This window comes from Cryptotermes secundus, unplaced genomic scaffold, assembly GCF_002891405.2.
Source record: "Cryptotermes secundus unplaced genomic scaffold, Csec_1.0 scaffold797, whole genome shotgun sequence".
Classification (NCBI taxonomy): Eukaryota; Metazoa; Arthropoda; class Insecta; order Blattodea; family Kalotermitidae; genus Cryptotermes; species Cryptotermes secundus.
The window spans coordinates 93,871-109,437 of record NW_019739974.1 but is presented as its reverse complement, the minus strand read 5'-3'; the positions used below and the strand labels follow the sequence as shown (position 1 = coordinate 109,437).

At 38.4% G+C, this 15,567-nt stretch overlaps 1 protein-coding gene across 2 annotated transcripts in view; it reads right to left on the bottom strand.

The window, feature by feature from the left end:
* The window catches only part of LOC111872234 (E3 SUMO-protein ligase RanBP2), a 142,413-nt gene that overhangs the window by 101,933 nt on the left and 24,913 nt on the right, over positions 1-15,567 (bottom strand). For both annotated transcript variants that reach the window (XM_023865920.2, XM_023865921.2), the window contains exons 8-13: positions 14,144-14,241; positions 11,691-11,814; positions 4,417-4,632; positions 3,152-3,272; positions 2,894-3,053; positions 326-483 (exon numbers count right to left, since the gene is read on the bottom strand). In XM_023865920.2, coding sequence (XP_023721688.1) covers positions 326-483; positions 2,894-3,053; positions 3,152-3,272; positions 4,417-4,632; positions 11,691-11,814; positions 14,144-14,241 — 877 coding nt within the window. The remainder of the gene's footprint in view (positions 1-325; positions 484-2,893; positions 3,054-3,151; positions 3,273-4,416; positions 4,633-11,690; positions 11,815-14,143; positions 14,242-15,567) is intronic.

The following is a 15,567-nucleotide window of genomic DNA, read 5'->3' as shown; positions in this document are numbered from 1 at the left end:
TGAGCAGTAACATGAAAGCAATTTATTCAGTAAGGAGTAAGAACCATACTGAAACAAACGGCAGTAAATGTTGCAAAGATAAGGTCTCTTTCATGTACCAAGTACAGCTCGCCAACATGTGATATACTTTAGTTGGCATCTAAATACTTACTGAAATTCAGATAGTTATACCTGTACAATCAAGACTATAGTGAGCACATCAGCTTCACAATTTTCATCACATAATAAGACAAGCATAAGTTCATAAATCTTGATAAATCATCAGAAACTGTTGGGTAACAAAGAAGTTCCTAAATGGACAAAAGACTATAGTGCTAAAACTTGCCCTTGGTACTCAAAGAGCCTTGTATGAGGAGCACGTATTGTCTGGTTGCGCTGAAGTCGTTCCAATAATGGCAAAGCTGCTGTCCAATATAAAGATGCTCTAGCTTCTATTGCAGGTAAATCACTGGAACCTTCCGTTCGAGCAGCCATCGTTGATGCCTTTAAAAAGAGTGAAATACTTAATGCCAGTAACAAGAAAGGACTGCAGGCACAGCCCTTCTCATACAGAAACTGGCCCTTACAAATATGAAAGTCTACACAGCTTTACCTACTTGGCAGGATAACTGCAAAAATGACACATCTGAAATAAAAGAATTGCATTCCTCTGCAAACAGATGTTTCCATGGACTTAGGAAGCATTTCAAATCACACCTGATCTCAAATAAACAAAGATGATACTGTATAAGATACTTGTAAGGCCAGTAGCCACTTATGCTTCTGAGGCTTGTGGCCACATCCAAAGGCAGATGAGACAGAACACCTGACCTGTTTCAGGGAATTATCTTGAAAAGTAGATGTGGGGCAATGCAGGATAAATAGCAGTGGAGAAGATGGAAGCTGAACCGTGTTACGGTTCTTTCTGTGTAGGGTCCTTGGATTTACCGCCTCTCTCTGGCAACTACCTATGCTACGACGTGGAGCCGATCCTTTTCCCATTTAGTTCTTTGCTACCAAAGGTCACGTGTTTCCCTTTCCCTCCTGTCCCGGCACAAGCTGAAGCTTCCTACATTTACAGACAAGATCGTCTGTCGCTCTTTCCTCTTCAGCTTCAACCGAGAAGGTTGGTTTTGGGCATCGGAAATTCAGTTTGGTTTGGATTACGCATGTTGCATAGAAATTCTGTTTCGGCACATTACGTACTACTGGAAGAGAGAGAGAGCCCTTTCGAGCTAGTATGAGCTGGCTGGCTCGGGAGTTTATTTATTTTTCCTGGTTTGTAGTATAATTTATCAAGTAAGTACTTACTGAGTAAGTTGGGCAATGTGTATTGGGACTGCCCTGTATTAGTGAAAGTGCCACGGAGTTATGTGAGTTACGATTGGTTAATGAGTGCCGCATTGCGGCACTCATTAAGCACTTTGCTAGGATTGACTGTTTTGTTTCTTTCAGCTCTGTTTTAAGTATTATTCTGAAATCGGGTATAGTCAGAACATAATGATTGATTTTCATCTTTTGCAATCAGATTATTGTGACAGTTTAAACCCTGTACATTCAAGGCCATTGATCAGCTCATGTCAGTGAACCTAAGAGGTCGCAACCGTCACTTTAACTGCGTGCCCATTCTGATTCTTGACTTGTGTTCATTTGACATTTTTGCTGCCCTTCAGGCGAAGCTGTGGTATTTTCCTTTGTGATACTTGCACAATTTATATTTCTATACTTATGTTACAATATACTTTATGTTATTGAAAAACCAGCTGGATTGTTCTGCTTTCTGTGTACTCTGCTTGATTACTTGTACTGCCTAACGCCTATGCCAGCTAACCCTCTTGGTTCCTCCCTTGAGATCCCCTTCCACATTGGGGAGGCATTGGAACACCACGTGACAAACAGTCGATTGTGAGCTCCAGCCGTCTTCGACGAGGTGGGACGGCTCAAAGTCTGAATTATATAAACTTGTAATGTGCCTGATATGGTTAAATATATGAAAAATAACATACCGAAGTGGGCACAGCACATATACAAATGGAAAATAGACAACTAAATGGGAATTTCACGCAGGTCATAGGAAGAAATAGGAATTGGAATGCACAGACTGGGATGGGGGGATGCTGCAGACCAAGACATCAGACTTCCAGGAGAGAAGAACCAGTCAAGCCTAGCATTAAATAATGAAGGATGGAAAAGGCTTGTGAAAAAGTTCTGGCCCCATGCAGGGTTGATGAGGAGGAGGAACACTCAAAGAATAATTGAATTCAGATGACAATATTCTTCAAAATCATAATGAAATATCTCACAGGAAAGTTTGCAAAATGAATAAAGTATCAGGCCACTGCTGCCAGTTTAAGATATACCTTTGTCAACTAGGAATCTCACACTATTGACAAAACATTTGCATTCATCATCACTTATGCCTAATAAGAAGACTCCCTTGTTAAAATATTTCTTTCACTGCTGCTCCACAATTGGCTCTGCATACATAATTAATTATTTTCTGCACAAAAATCAACCATGAAAAGAAACAGTAATCTAATCATCACTTAGGCAGGTCATTAAAACAAAAAGTGTAATGAAGAAAGCAGTCTTCTGGGATTTGGCACCGTGTATATGTGGTGTTAACCGACGTTTCGGAGGAACGTATCGCCCCCATCTTCAGGGTTGAAGAAGTATAAGTAAATCTGCAAGCGACAACACCGTGAGACACGGTCAAGCAGACTGGTTGACCGTGTCTCACGGTGTTGTCGCTTGCAGATTTACTTATACTTCTTCAACCCTGAAGATGGGGGCGATACGTTCCTCCGAAACGTCGGTTAACACCACATATACACGGTGCCAAATCCCAGAAGACTGCTTTCTTCATAGTCACCGCCGTGAAAGCCTCAAATCTTACAAAAAGTGTAATGCTTACCCTTTGTTCAAATGTCTGTGCTAAATGAACAACAAGCTTAACATCCAATCCATGGTTTCCAAGAACTCTAACTACTTCTATTCCTCTCTGTAATGTCTGTCGGAGCTCACCCAGGTCCCCCTTAGCTTGGTTTGTAAAAACTCGGTAAGCTGCTGCCCACCTACGGCAAAAATTGAGGTTATTAGTATCTGACAAAACTATGACACCTAGAATTCCAAGTCTCATTCCTACATCTTTTCTTTACGAATCAAAACATACCATTTGGCCTGACTGACAGTACACAGCTGCTCAGTAATGTTTGCTGGTAAGGTAACAGGCCTGTCAGAACTCCAGTAACCAGCAGCTTGCTGCTCATCTTGTGTTGCGCTGGCACAAAACACTGAGAATCCAAACAAAACAAAACCATCCCATATTAATGTGAATAGACCCCATCCAATTCATATCAAAACCACAAACCCATTTCTAAATAATACACAAACACTCTGGATCATTCTCCATGACAAAATTTTTGCACATCTTGCACTTAAAAAAACTCATTTGCACAGCAGGAAATATAGCAAAATACTGATATCATACTGCCCAGTCTTTTATCTCATTACTTCTAATGAATACACTTACTTTCCTAATGGAGTGAAGTTCAATTACAATAAACTACAATGGAGTTAACAAAACAATATCATACCTAAACATATAAAAAGTTCTGTCATAACAGTGAGTAAAAGCTCCGAAATTACACAATTTCAGGTTAACATAGCAACAAATGGTGGAGTGTTAATACACTGCATCGGTTATGTGGGTGATGAATGTGCAAGCAGACTTGTTTTTAATATGGAACTGCTTTCTCTGATACCAGATTGGCTGGATTCCTCATTAATATTTTCAGTTTACTGCTGATTTCAGCAAGCCATTTTCTAGTTTCATTATAAGAAAATGTAATATGCACATTTCAAACTACACTATGTCATAAAAAATCCATTTGATTTTTACTTACAGAGAACCACAAAGCAAAATGTTTACAGGTCAAACTTTCACACAACTGAAACACTGAATGAAAATATCAGAAGAGAAGTTTACTCTTGTTTCTTCAAAAAGAATTAATGTGGGTATGTAAACCTTCCATAAAGCTGCCAGGTATGTATGCACAAACTCAGCGAGCATTTTCTGCTTCTGCTGTAATCTGGATAAGTTTAATCTGTGATGTGTTTAGGCTGTACATCTGTCTATTACTCTGCCAGCAGTAGGAATCTCCACAGGCCCACCTGGTTCAGAGGAGCTTCCAAATCATCTTCCTGGGAGTTTCAGTAACTTGTGAGGCACTGTAAAATCCCTCCTTTAACAGATTATCATTCACTGTATTTAAAAACCACCAGTCATGAATGCAACTCCAGTGCTTACTATAAATGTTACCTTACCCCAGTTTGGTTCCACATGCCAATGATTAAGGACTTTGTTATCATACACTACATCCAGCATGACACTGTCAGTGTAACAATTATAGAATCTAACTATAAAATCAATTTTACCTGCAGCATATAAAAAAGAATCAATATCGAGTCTGTTGAGGGTTTCAGAGCCAGCACAATTCAAATTGTTGCACGTCAGCTGCAAGCCTTCAAACACCTGGCAATGAAAATCTGGTCCTGGCTTCAAGCTGCTGTTCTTCTTGTTACTACAAGGAACATCCTGCAGTCCCAACCAAACCAGATGATGCAGAGAACTTGGATGCAGTTTCTGTGACTCTAGAAATGGAAAGACAGCACACACATATCAGGTAAGTTACCAATATCAATTACTGACATAATAGAAACTCTACAGTAGTAACATCCAATCTGAGACCAGAAAGAACATACATGGATGTCAAACTTCAGGGTCAAAACCACGCTATTTTTTCTTTTTGGTATCAAAGAAATGTACATTACAAATTTAGTCCTTCTAAAAACTCCACCGGAATTCTTATAGTAACACATGCACAAAAAAGTGTAACGATTGGCTGTGGGAGCAGGATAACAGTAAAGCACTGGTACATCCCCAATACTTGTATTATTTGGCCCCACTACAACCTCCTCATGTTGCTGAAAGTAAAAATGCCCTTTTAACAATTGGAAAAGATTTTCAGGACATGATCTTAAAGGTCTGCTGGAAAATGAGGGACAACAGTGACAGTACTGGAACATCCGAATTCTTGCATTATTTGGATCCACTATGACTTTCTCGTGTTACTGAAGCTAAATATGCCCTTCAAAGAACATAGTTTTTAACAATTTGAAAAGATATTCAAAACGTGATCACCAGGTACAGGATTTTGATGACCTAAAAATCCAGAAAAATTATCTAAAAGTTAAAAACGACATAAAAATGTATCATGTCATGGAAAATCTACTAATTGTTTTAAAATGTATTTTTAATATTTATTAACACTGTGAACTCAACGTTACTCTTTTCAGTTCGTCCTCGTTTTTGTGTTGAAAATTAAGCAATATATGATTGAATTTGAAGTTAAATGTTTTAATACAATTTTTTCTACCGCGTTGGAATGCTTATCAAATGTACATATATGGTATATATTCCAACATTTACGTGCCACCTCATTCAGAGTTGCAATAGATGACAGTAAACATGCAGAGATTCTCGAAGGTGAGTGAATGCTTATTGTCTGACAGCACGTTCTTGTACTTGGAGAAACTCCTTTCCACATCTGCAGACACAACGGGATCATACTTGAAGTGTACCAAATAAGAAGCAGTTCTTCTTCAATACTGAAAGTGCTGAAGGACCCTCCTGTCAGAATTCGAGAAATGCTGCATAATGTTTCATAACCTGAGTTTCATCTAGAACATGTTTCATTTTTCTTGACACCATTTTACCAATGTCCCCTGACACTTTCTCCAAATCACTGGCTATTTCTTTTCACCAGAACGAACAAATCTTCTAGTGTTGCTCTTTTCTCCTGTAAGCATTCGATTCCTTCCGTCAAGGAACTGATATTTGCCTTTATGAAGGCCAGCTGTCCTTCCATTTCACTAAACGAGAACTGTTCCTGAGCAGCTTCAATTGCCCTCGCATCCTCCGTCTTCATTGAATCTACAATGTTTTCTCTACCCGAAAATTATCACAGTAGTCAATAGTAGCATCAATCCACGTTCCCCACCTTGTGATGACGGGTTCTGGGGACAGGCGAACAACATAAGCCATAGACTTACACTGTATTTTATGAACTGAAGTCTTGACAAAAATCTTCTTCGTCCACGACACGAAAGCATCCACTTGAGGAAATCTTGATCTCACTTCCTCCGTCACTCTATGCAGTGCATGAGTTAGGCAAGTAACTTGCATCAATTTCATATAAAACGACTTTATTGACTTGCCTACTTTTAAAATATATGGGGGCTGCATCAGTCACAAAAAACAAGACGTCATGTTGTATACCCTCTGGCCAGAGTAGAAACATCGACCTGTCAAAGAGTTTACAAATGGTGGAATGATTAATGGATTATAGCACCTCACTTGTAAGCAGAAACATTTCACCTGGTCCATCAATTTCCAAGGTTCCAATGATGACGTCTGCCATGTAGCTAGCCTCTGTATCACAGATATCATCAAGAGAAACGAAAATCTTCTTCCCATTCACTTTATTCCTAATCATTTCCAGGATATTGTTATAGAACTTGGAAAGGTAGTTTTTCCTGAGGGCGCATTAATCTGGGATAGAACGACCACAATTCACTCACAGAAAATTTTTTAGTTTTTCATTTTTCAGAGCTCAAAATGGAATATTTGCAGACACCAGAGCATCACACAGATCTGTGAAAAAATCAGATGAACAATGCTGCAGTAACATTTTCACAGATTTCTATTTGTTCGAAATTTGCACTGCTTGTGTATACTTGTTGCGGCCGATATGTTGTTTTACTATGAAACATTTTTCTGCTGCTAAGTTTGTGTCACACATCTCACAGTATAAAATGTTACCGTCAGTTGAAAATACATCATCTCCAAATTCAGCTACAATCTGCTTTAAATTACATGATTTAGATGGCTCTGCTTTAGGCATTTTGATAAAATGAATCACTCTAGCGCAACACAGAACTGAATTTTCACAGTGAGAACCTTTCGTCAACCATATCTTTGTCTGTATGGTCAAGGGCAAGAAACTGAAGACAGTTTTACTGAGCAAGAATGTGTCATAAAAAGTGAGGGATTCTGACTAGAAATATTTGTAACTAAGCAAATTCCTTTGCACAGAACTTGGAAAGGGCTGCAGTGTGAGTGAGCACTGTCATACCCTGCTGCCAGCTTAATATGTTTTATGATATTTAATGTCAGCACTTTCCACAAAATGAACGGAAAGGACGGGACATTATTTCAACTTATTATTGCATACTGTGGTAGCAGGTATTTGGGGTGCAGCTGCAAGCTGCCTTTGTAGAGGCAGGAGAAAGAGAAAGAACACTTAACTTGCATATTATTCACATTTCTGAAAACATATGAAGAAAAATTACCTAAAATGGCTAAACTGACAAAAAATACCCTTAAAAGTCCCAAAAATTACAGAAAAATTACCCAAACTGAAAAAAAGACATAAAACTTAAAAATGACAAGAAATGACCTATAAAAGTTACATTTCTGTAACCAGCATCTCATTTCCAGGACTTACATATTTTAGGGCATTGAATAGGATACAAGGAAAAAAAAGATGACATCATCAAAATTCGGACCCTGGTGGTCACAGGATTTAAAAGACTACTGAAAAATGATTTCTGACTGCAAGTATAAATTTAGCCGAGCATTTGTTATCACATTTTCATGGTGGAGACTGTTCACAATACAGTCTTCAGGGTTAAGGCACCATTTAATTCCTGCTGATGGATGCCAAAGTATTAGGGGAACATCCAACCTCCATCTTCAGGGTCAGAGGACTATTTTGAAGATCACATTCACTACAAGTTCTTCAAGATAAATTCATTTTTACAGCATTGTCCCATTTCTTCTCAAGACCTAATACACTGTACTTTCTATGCACATGACAGAAATACTGCTGTAACTGAAGTACTGCAGACACTTGAAAATAGCACATACATTAAAAAATCTTCTAATATCACAACTTAATTATTACTATAATGGTGTGTGCATGTATACCATACCAATTCATAAGAAAGCATGATCTGCATAGGGCCACAAATGGACATTGCCATGCATCCCATAATCCCTTTCAAAGAACTTAGCAAAATCTAAAGTGGCCTCCGTAGTCTAGAGGTAACGTTCCCACCTCATGACTAGTGGTATGCGGGTTCAAATACCCGGCGGAGGTCATCAAAGTTTTAAGGGCAGAAAAATTCAGGGAACAAGTCCTCCGGGAGGGACTTTAAGCTGTGTGTCCCGTGTCGTAACTTTACGGCACATAAAAGAACCTCATATCCCCAAAGGGGATCACTGAGCCAAATTCCAGGACGTTTCCCGCCCAACAATAATCTCTAAGGCCTCTGATAGATGGGGGAAGCATTATAGACACCGCTAAGCAAGTGGCCGAACTCGCTTGCTCGGCGGGACTGATGGTATGCACCATTTATCGGTAGGGTAAAGAGACTGGTAGAATATCATAGAGGGAAGCACAATAGATCAAACTGGTCGCGGTGCATGGGGAAACCCACCCTCTCTAAATAAATAACTAACTAACTAACTAACTAACTAACTAGCAAAATCTGACATGGGAAACCTTCGCTTATTTGCATTTCATTATTCCTATTTGTAAGTAAGATTAATATTAACTTCAAAGAATGGCACTGGTGATTCTGTGTACTACATTATAAAGTACAATTACAGCTACACACCTCAATGTGCAATCCCTTGAACATACAAAGGTATGTGTATAGGCAATTACCTAATTTGTGTTACAAACATTAAATACATTCATGTACTATATGTCAAACAATACCAATGCTGGGACGCCTAACAAATAGAACAGGATTACTGTTACATACATTACAGTTGTAGTTACATAACACAACTGTAGAATAAACCCCAGTAAATCTGTGCAGAAATGTATTAGTTTAACCAACTAACAAATGTCATAAAAATAACAATAAAGCCTAAAATAATAATTAAAGCTTTTACCAAATGGGGCCTGTAGGTGCCAATAAGCATGCCACACTTTCAGAAGGCATTCAACTTTCATTGCATTTTGCAATATAATTATGTCAGCTAAAATGTTATCAAAGGACATTCTCTCTCTAGGTTCATCATGGAACTGCAGTGGTCTTGCAGCTGAACTTCTCACCATTCATTCACCTCTAATTATCAGGGTTATCAGCATTAATATTAAATGGAATTAATTTAAGGAGTTGGCCCCAGTGAGAGATGTACTCTCATAAATGTAATTAAAGACAGGTCAACAAAACCTGACTGGATGGACTAGGAAGCCAGATAACAAGAGAATCTCAAGAGTGTTAATGGCCAAGACTATCACCATCAGTGGTACAGACTGATTTAGTCACAACTAGAATATACCATAAGATTCTTAGGATGAAACACTGTATTTTCTCCAAAATCTCATGCACACTTTTCAGAAAAATAAATCTTGCCAAAAAGTGGGGTGTGCAGCTTATTTGCAATGAAGTTAACAGAGCTACTTATTTGTCATATTTAGGATTCAGGTACATCCCAGAGAGTAGTAACCCACTCCTCTGTTATCTTTCATATTTGCATGTCACACACTACTAACAAGGGTGCAATTCATCTCAGTTTATTCAAAGGTGAAAGTTTTATGTTATGATTCTGAGTGGGGGGAAAAATAAGTACAAAGGGTATGCGATTATGATCTTTCACTGTGACTGAAAAATTAAAGATAAGGGACATGTGGGAACACAGTTCACCTGGATTGGTTGAAAAGAGTTTCAAAAAGTGTGGCATCTCAAATAGCCTTGATGAGCCAGAAGACAATTTCATTTGGTACAATGATGATGGGGGCACGCGGTAGCGTAGTTGGTTGAGAGGCTATGCTACAAGCAGGAAGGTCATGGGTTCCAGTTCCGATGAGGTCACTGGATTTTTTCATTTGACCTAATCCTTCCAGCAGCACTAGGCCCCAGGGTTTACTCAGCCTCTAACAGAAATGAGTACCACGAATTAATTAAATAATTTTCCTGTGGAGTAAAGTGCAGCTGGTGCGTAAGGCTGACAACCTTACTGCTATCTTTGAGCCAATTGTCTAGATAATGTGGGACCCTCAATGTCTGACAACCCTATGGGCCTTCACGGCCTGTTAGGGGATAGCTTTACTTTTACTTTTACGATGATGATGACCTTGTGAGCTCTGGTGATGACAAAACCAATGGAGAATAAAATGCTGTAGATACATAATCTTTGTTTATAACAAACACTAACAGTGTTTGGTCCTTAGTTAAGGTTTAATATTCGAAAATCTTTTTAAACATTTTCTGCTTTTGTTGTCTTAAAAATGTGGGTGCATGGCTTATTCAATGGTGCAGGGTGACTGAAAAAAATATGGTACATAAAGATGCACAACATAATGCACCATTCATTCAGTACTACTGCAGGTTCAAAGTTCCAAACCTTGCAATTAAGTAAGTTCTACTTACAAAATTTTCATTTTAATAAAATACAAAATTATGCAAGTCACTTTACTTAATGATCTACAACATTTAGTTCAGTTCGAAACTTTAATCTAAAAATTTTGTCACAGCATGAAACACATATCTGCTATGGTCCAAGATTTCAGTATTGAGAACCAGCAATTCAAAACACATTACAAACTCAAAATATGCTGTTTTAAGAAAATATGTAATTCTCTCAACTGACAGGTTACATTCAAACTAGGCAACTATGTCACAATTGCCTGAATACAAATTTGGTAAGATAAAGGTAAAGCTATCCCTGTAACAGGCCACGAAGGCCCATAGGGTTCTGAGACGTAGAGGCTCCCACATTTTCTCTAGACAATCAAATCACAGATACTGATAAGGTCATCAGCCTTATGCGCCAGCCATCCTTTACCCCGCAGGAAGATTCTTGGTACTCATTTCTGTTAAAGGCTGAGTCAATCCCAGGGCCAAAGTGCAGCTGGAAGGATTAAGGCAACTGAAAAATCCACCTCATCAGGACTAAATCCACAACCTTTCAACTTGTAGCATAGTGCCTCAACCAACTATGCTTGCTTAGTTGTCATAACTGTCTGAATACAAATTTGGTTGGCTGACATAATGTTTGTTTCAACATGAGGAAAACATTCACCTCAGGGGCATGTCACCTACAATCTTCTGAGTTCAAAGACTTATAGTTGCATAAAACTGTCAAAAAGGAAACAAGCTGGTGCCTTGATGTCACAAAATTGACACTTAAATATCACACTGCCTGTGCAAGACAAAGCAATACAATGTTATAAAAATTACACTCATAGCTTAACTGATGACCAAATATATGTAAATAAATAAAACTGGTAAAAATTAAAATAATTATAAATAAATGTGCAGTAATTACTTAAATAAAAATATATTAAATATTTTGAACGGTGACAATCTATAGGTGCAAATTTCTGGAAAACTCATGATGCGTCAAGAGACAGGATAATAGTGAATAATGCACTGTAAATGATGTGGAAGGGAGTGATTGTGGCATAGTTCGAGGCACTATAACAACATCTGCCAGATGAGGCTGAGAAGTATGAAAAACTGGAGTCATGACAGTCACAAGGTTGTGACTTTGATCACTGAACTCTTGAATACAAAGTAAGGATCCTCATCACTTAACTACAATATTTGGTGTCTATTTTCTAGTGACCTACTTTCATCATGAGGTAACAATTCACTTGGTGTAGGCAGTCTCAGTGGAGGATCAGAAAATCCTTGAAAATTGACAAAATGTGAATGTGACATTCCTTGTTGATGATCACGAGTCGTGAAGATTCTCTGCAACAGAGCAAGAAGAAATAGTATGTAACCATTATATATAAGAAATCAACTGACCAGTACTAAAATACCATTAGAAATATGGCAGAAAAATCTGGAACCATGAAAAGAAGGACGGTCATTACCATACTGAAATTATGTTGGGCACTGTAAATAGCCATCTATATTAACTATATACATATATACAGCTCTAACTACTAAACAATTACATCAGCAACTCCTAGGAGTGGAGTCCTTCTTAAGAACCTCACACATTCTCAAATAGCCAGGATATTCCATAATCTGCAGGACCCAAATGTTCATTACAATGTTTACAAGAGCATGCCACTGGCCCCTACACTAGGCCAAACATGCTCCCACTTATTTACTTAATATATATTTTAGTACTACCTGCTCTATGCTTCAGTGTTTCCTTCAACCATTCTGGCCAAAATTTTATACACATTTCTCCTATTTCCCATGATTACTACAAGTAGTGGACACCTCATCCTCCCTGTCACAATTACTCCAATATCTAGTGCAGAGTACAGAACTATGAACATCCAAATTAAGAAATTTTCTCCAGATTCTTGTTACTTCCTGCCTCTCAGGTCCAAATATTCTCCTTTGGACCCTGTTCCAAAATGTTGCTCTTTGTGAGAAAGATAAGTTTCATACTTACACAAATAACGAAAAAAATATATTTTAATCTTTGTTTTTCTACAGATGTGAAGATTATGAACTAAATGGTAATACGCATTCTCTGAATTTAACCTGACCTGAATTACTTTATGAATGTATTTGTAATTTGTTACTGTCATCCCTAAACATGACTCATTTTAAAGGTTNCCATCCCCACCATTAGCCCGGATAATCGAGAGTTGACTGTATCTACGCAGTATGGTTTTGACTCCCTACATTCATGCAATGAGTCAAGGCAATATGCTTAGTTTAGCCTGTGTTTACTTCTAGACCAATTTCCTTACTAGCAGCCAATAGAGCTTCCGTATTAGCAATAAAAAATAATAAGAACAAGCACCATTCAGATAAATCCCACATACTTGGCACCTCCACCATTTTATACTGTCAACTGCATAGCCCTCTGTTGGTAGAGGTGATAAAATATTGTGACATGTTGCGCAAAGGAGAACCCCTCCCACCAGCAGTGACGCGGAGGGTGAGTCAGCGCTCCCCTCCCCCTCCTCCGCATGGTAACGTAACGGTGACGCAACAGGATTGTTACGGTAGTAACAGCGGTTACTACCGCTAGCGTTGCTAGCAACACAGCGCCAGGCAACAAGGGTGCTTATTACGTGGCCGTTTTCAGTATTGTCCGATCGAGGCTACATGAGGAGCAGCGAAGGCTATTCACAGTCAGTTGTACTGTGACAGTCGCCGAGTGTGTTATCAACAGTTCTCACGGCAGCATCTTGCGAGCAGAGTTGGAATCTAGCCAGCGGCGTGTTACGAGTGAAAGTGTGTAATTCAGGGAGACTTGTATAGCTCCCGCGTTATTAGTACGTGAAGACAAGTGAAGATCGTGTTAAGAGATTTTGTTGTAGGGTTTGTAAAGTGTGGAAACCCGTAATATTGTGATAATTAATTGTAGCCGTTATTTGTAGATTGTTAAATAAACCAATTAACCATCTCTACGGCGTCTTCTGTAACGAAACACGTTACAATATATTTAAAATTGTGAGAAAATTATAAGAAATATAAGTACTTCATCCATACACAATGAAATTTCAAGAAATTCGAATAAAAACATAAAATGAAAAAGATAAAATTTTAGTAGAAATTTTTCCATGTTCAGGTATCTGGAGGCGGGTCCTGAAACTGTTTATACCACATAACATTCCAGTGGTTGGCTTTTACTTCTATTTTTTCAGGCAACTGTCATTATACTGACTAATACTTGATGTAGAAGCAAGTATTTGAAGTGCTCTGGATTTCATTGGAACCAACATAAAAAATACTTCAGTTTAACGAAAATCAACTGAAGATGGAAGTGCAGCTAACTGCTGAAAGGAACCACATATTACATTTACTTCCAACACTGTCCAAGGTTCAGTGAACGGATATGATACTGACATGCAAACAAAAGCATTTATCAAAAAGTTCTAAAAGTTCAAGAATGAAAACTAACATGTACACTGAGACTGAGAAATTCTTTTCCTTGACTCAATCTAAAAAATTTGAGGCTTGCACATGTCTGCCTATAACATAAGAGGTGATGGGAAAGGAAGGCATGGCAGCAGAAGGATGCAAACATTTCCTATTCCATGACTGCACATTATATACATAAATAACAACACAGAAAGTTCTATTTTAAATGTATCTTAAAATTCACCTGGAACACACGTTCTCTCCAGTTACCAGAACAGAACTGAGTCACCCGATCCAGAAACTGGCTTCTACGTTCACGAACCATGCTATGTAACACATGACCTGTGAACAAAGTCCAAAATTATTGTCACATATACTGCAGATGCATAATTCCACACGGCTCCAAACCAAACTAATTTGAACATATTTGCCTTCTTCATCAACGAATATAAAGACACAGTCACATTCCATCTGTTACTCTCCCATACTCACATAAAGCAAAGGTTACATGAGACTGGACAACAGCACCTATGTGAACTGTTCTAGCCCCAAAAGACATTACCAAAGCCCACTTAGCAATGCCACACAAAGCACTCGATCACTAAATTCCTTAACAGCCTACTGACTCAGAGTATGAAAAATGGCTCCAAGCACAGATGTTTGAAGCAAAATTAAAGTACAGTGGAAGTCCAGTATAATGAGAATTCAAAATAGCAAGAAAAACTGACTCTATGATCAATAATCATTCAGCCAATGCAAAACAAGGAAATGTATAAATCATTCCAAAATCAAACAGTGAACATCTGTGGTCATCTCAATGTACCCAGTGAAACACTGCACACTTCAAAGGGACTTCAGCTATTCTGTATAGCCAAACTATGTATGAATCATAATGCCAAATCAGGAACTTGATAGAGAAAAGAAAAAAGAAAAACTCTATTATCAGCAAACAATCTTCCTTCAGATTCCTTACATACAACAGCAGGAACCTACTTATTTATGGTATACAGTAAAAATCCCAACTAAGGTGTCTCTGGTGAACACTGGACATGATTATTAAAATTGACAAAAATATTAAATGGAGGAAATTTAACACTGAGATTACGGACCAAGGATCACTGAAATGTAATATTAAATAAGTGAAAACCTTAAATTGAGGTGCATTACATGTGGGTTCCTCTGTATTTCACCATTCTGTCAGCAGCTCACATTTTAGAGCAATAAAGGGCATGACAAGTAACATTTTGTTTGCAGTGCCACTTATATCTGTTTTCACTGTGATAGCACATGATTTATGCTGCGCTGACATGCAGAATAACAAATTAAAGGTACCCACATTCAAGTACAGAATGACACTGAAGATGTAAATATTACAAAGTAAACACTCATTCGCCAGTCACGGTAGCCAAGCAGTCTAAGGCATGCACTGTCTTCGCTCGCTCGGAAACCGGGATCATGGGTTTGAATCTCACTCAGGGCATGGATGTTTGTGTGCATTTTTCTGTGTGTGTGTACAGGTAGAGGCCTTGCGACGAGCTGATCACCTGCCAAAGGAGTCCTACTGTATGTCTAAGATCTAGTAAAACTGAAGTGAAATGGAGACTTTCATGGAGGTAGGCCTAGGCCCACTGGGGCTGTAGTGCCGGGAGGGGGGGGGAAAAAAAAAAA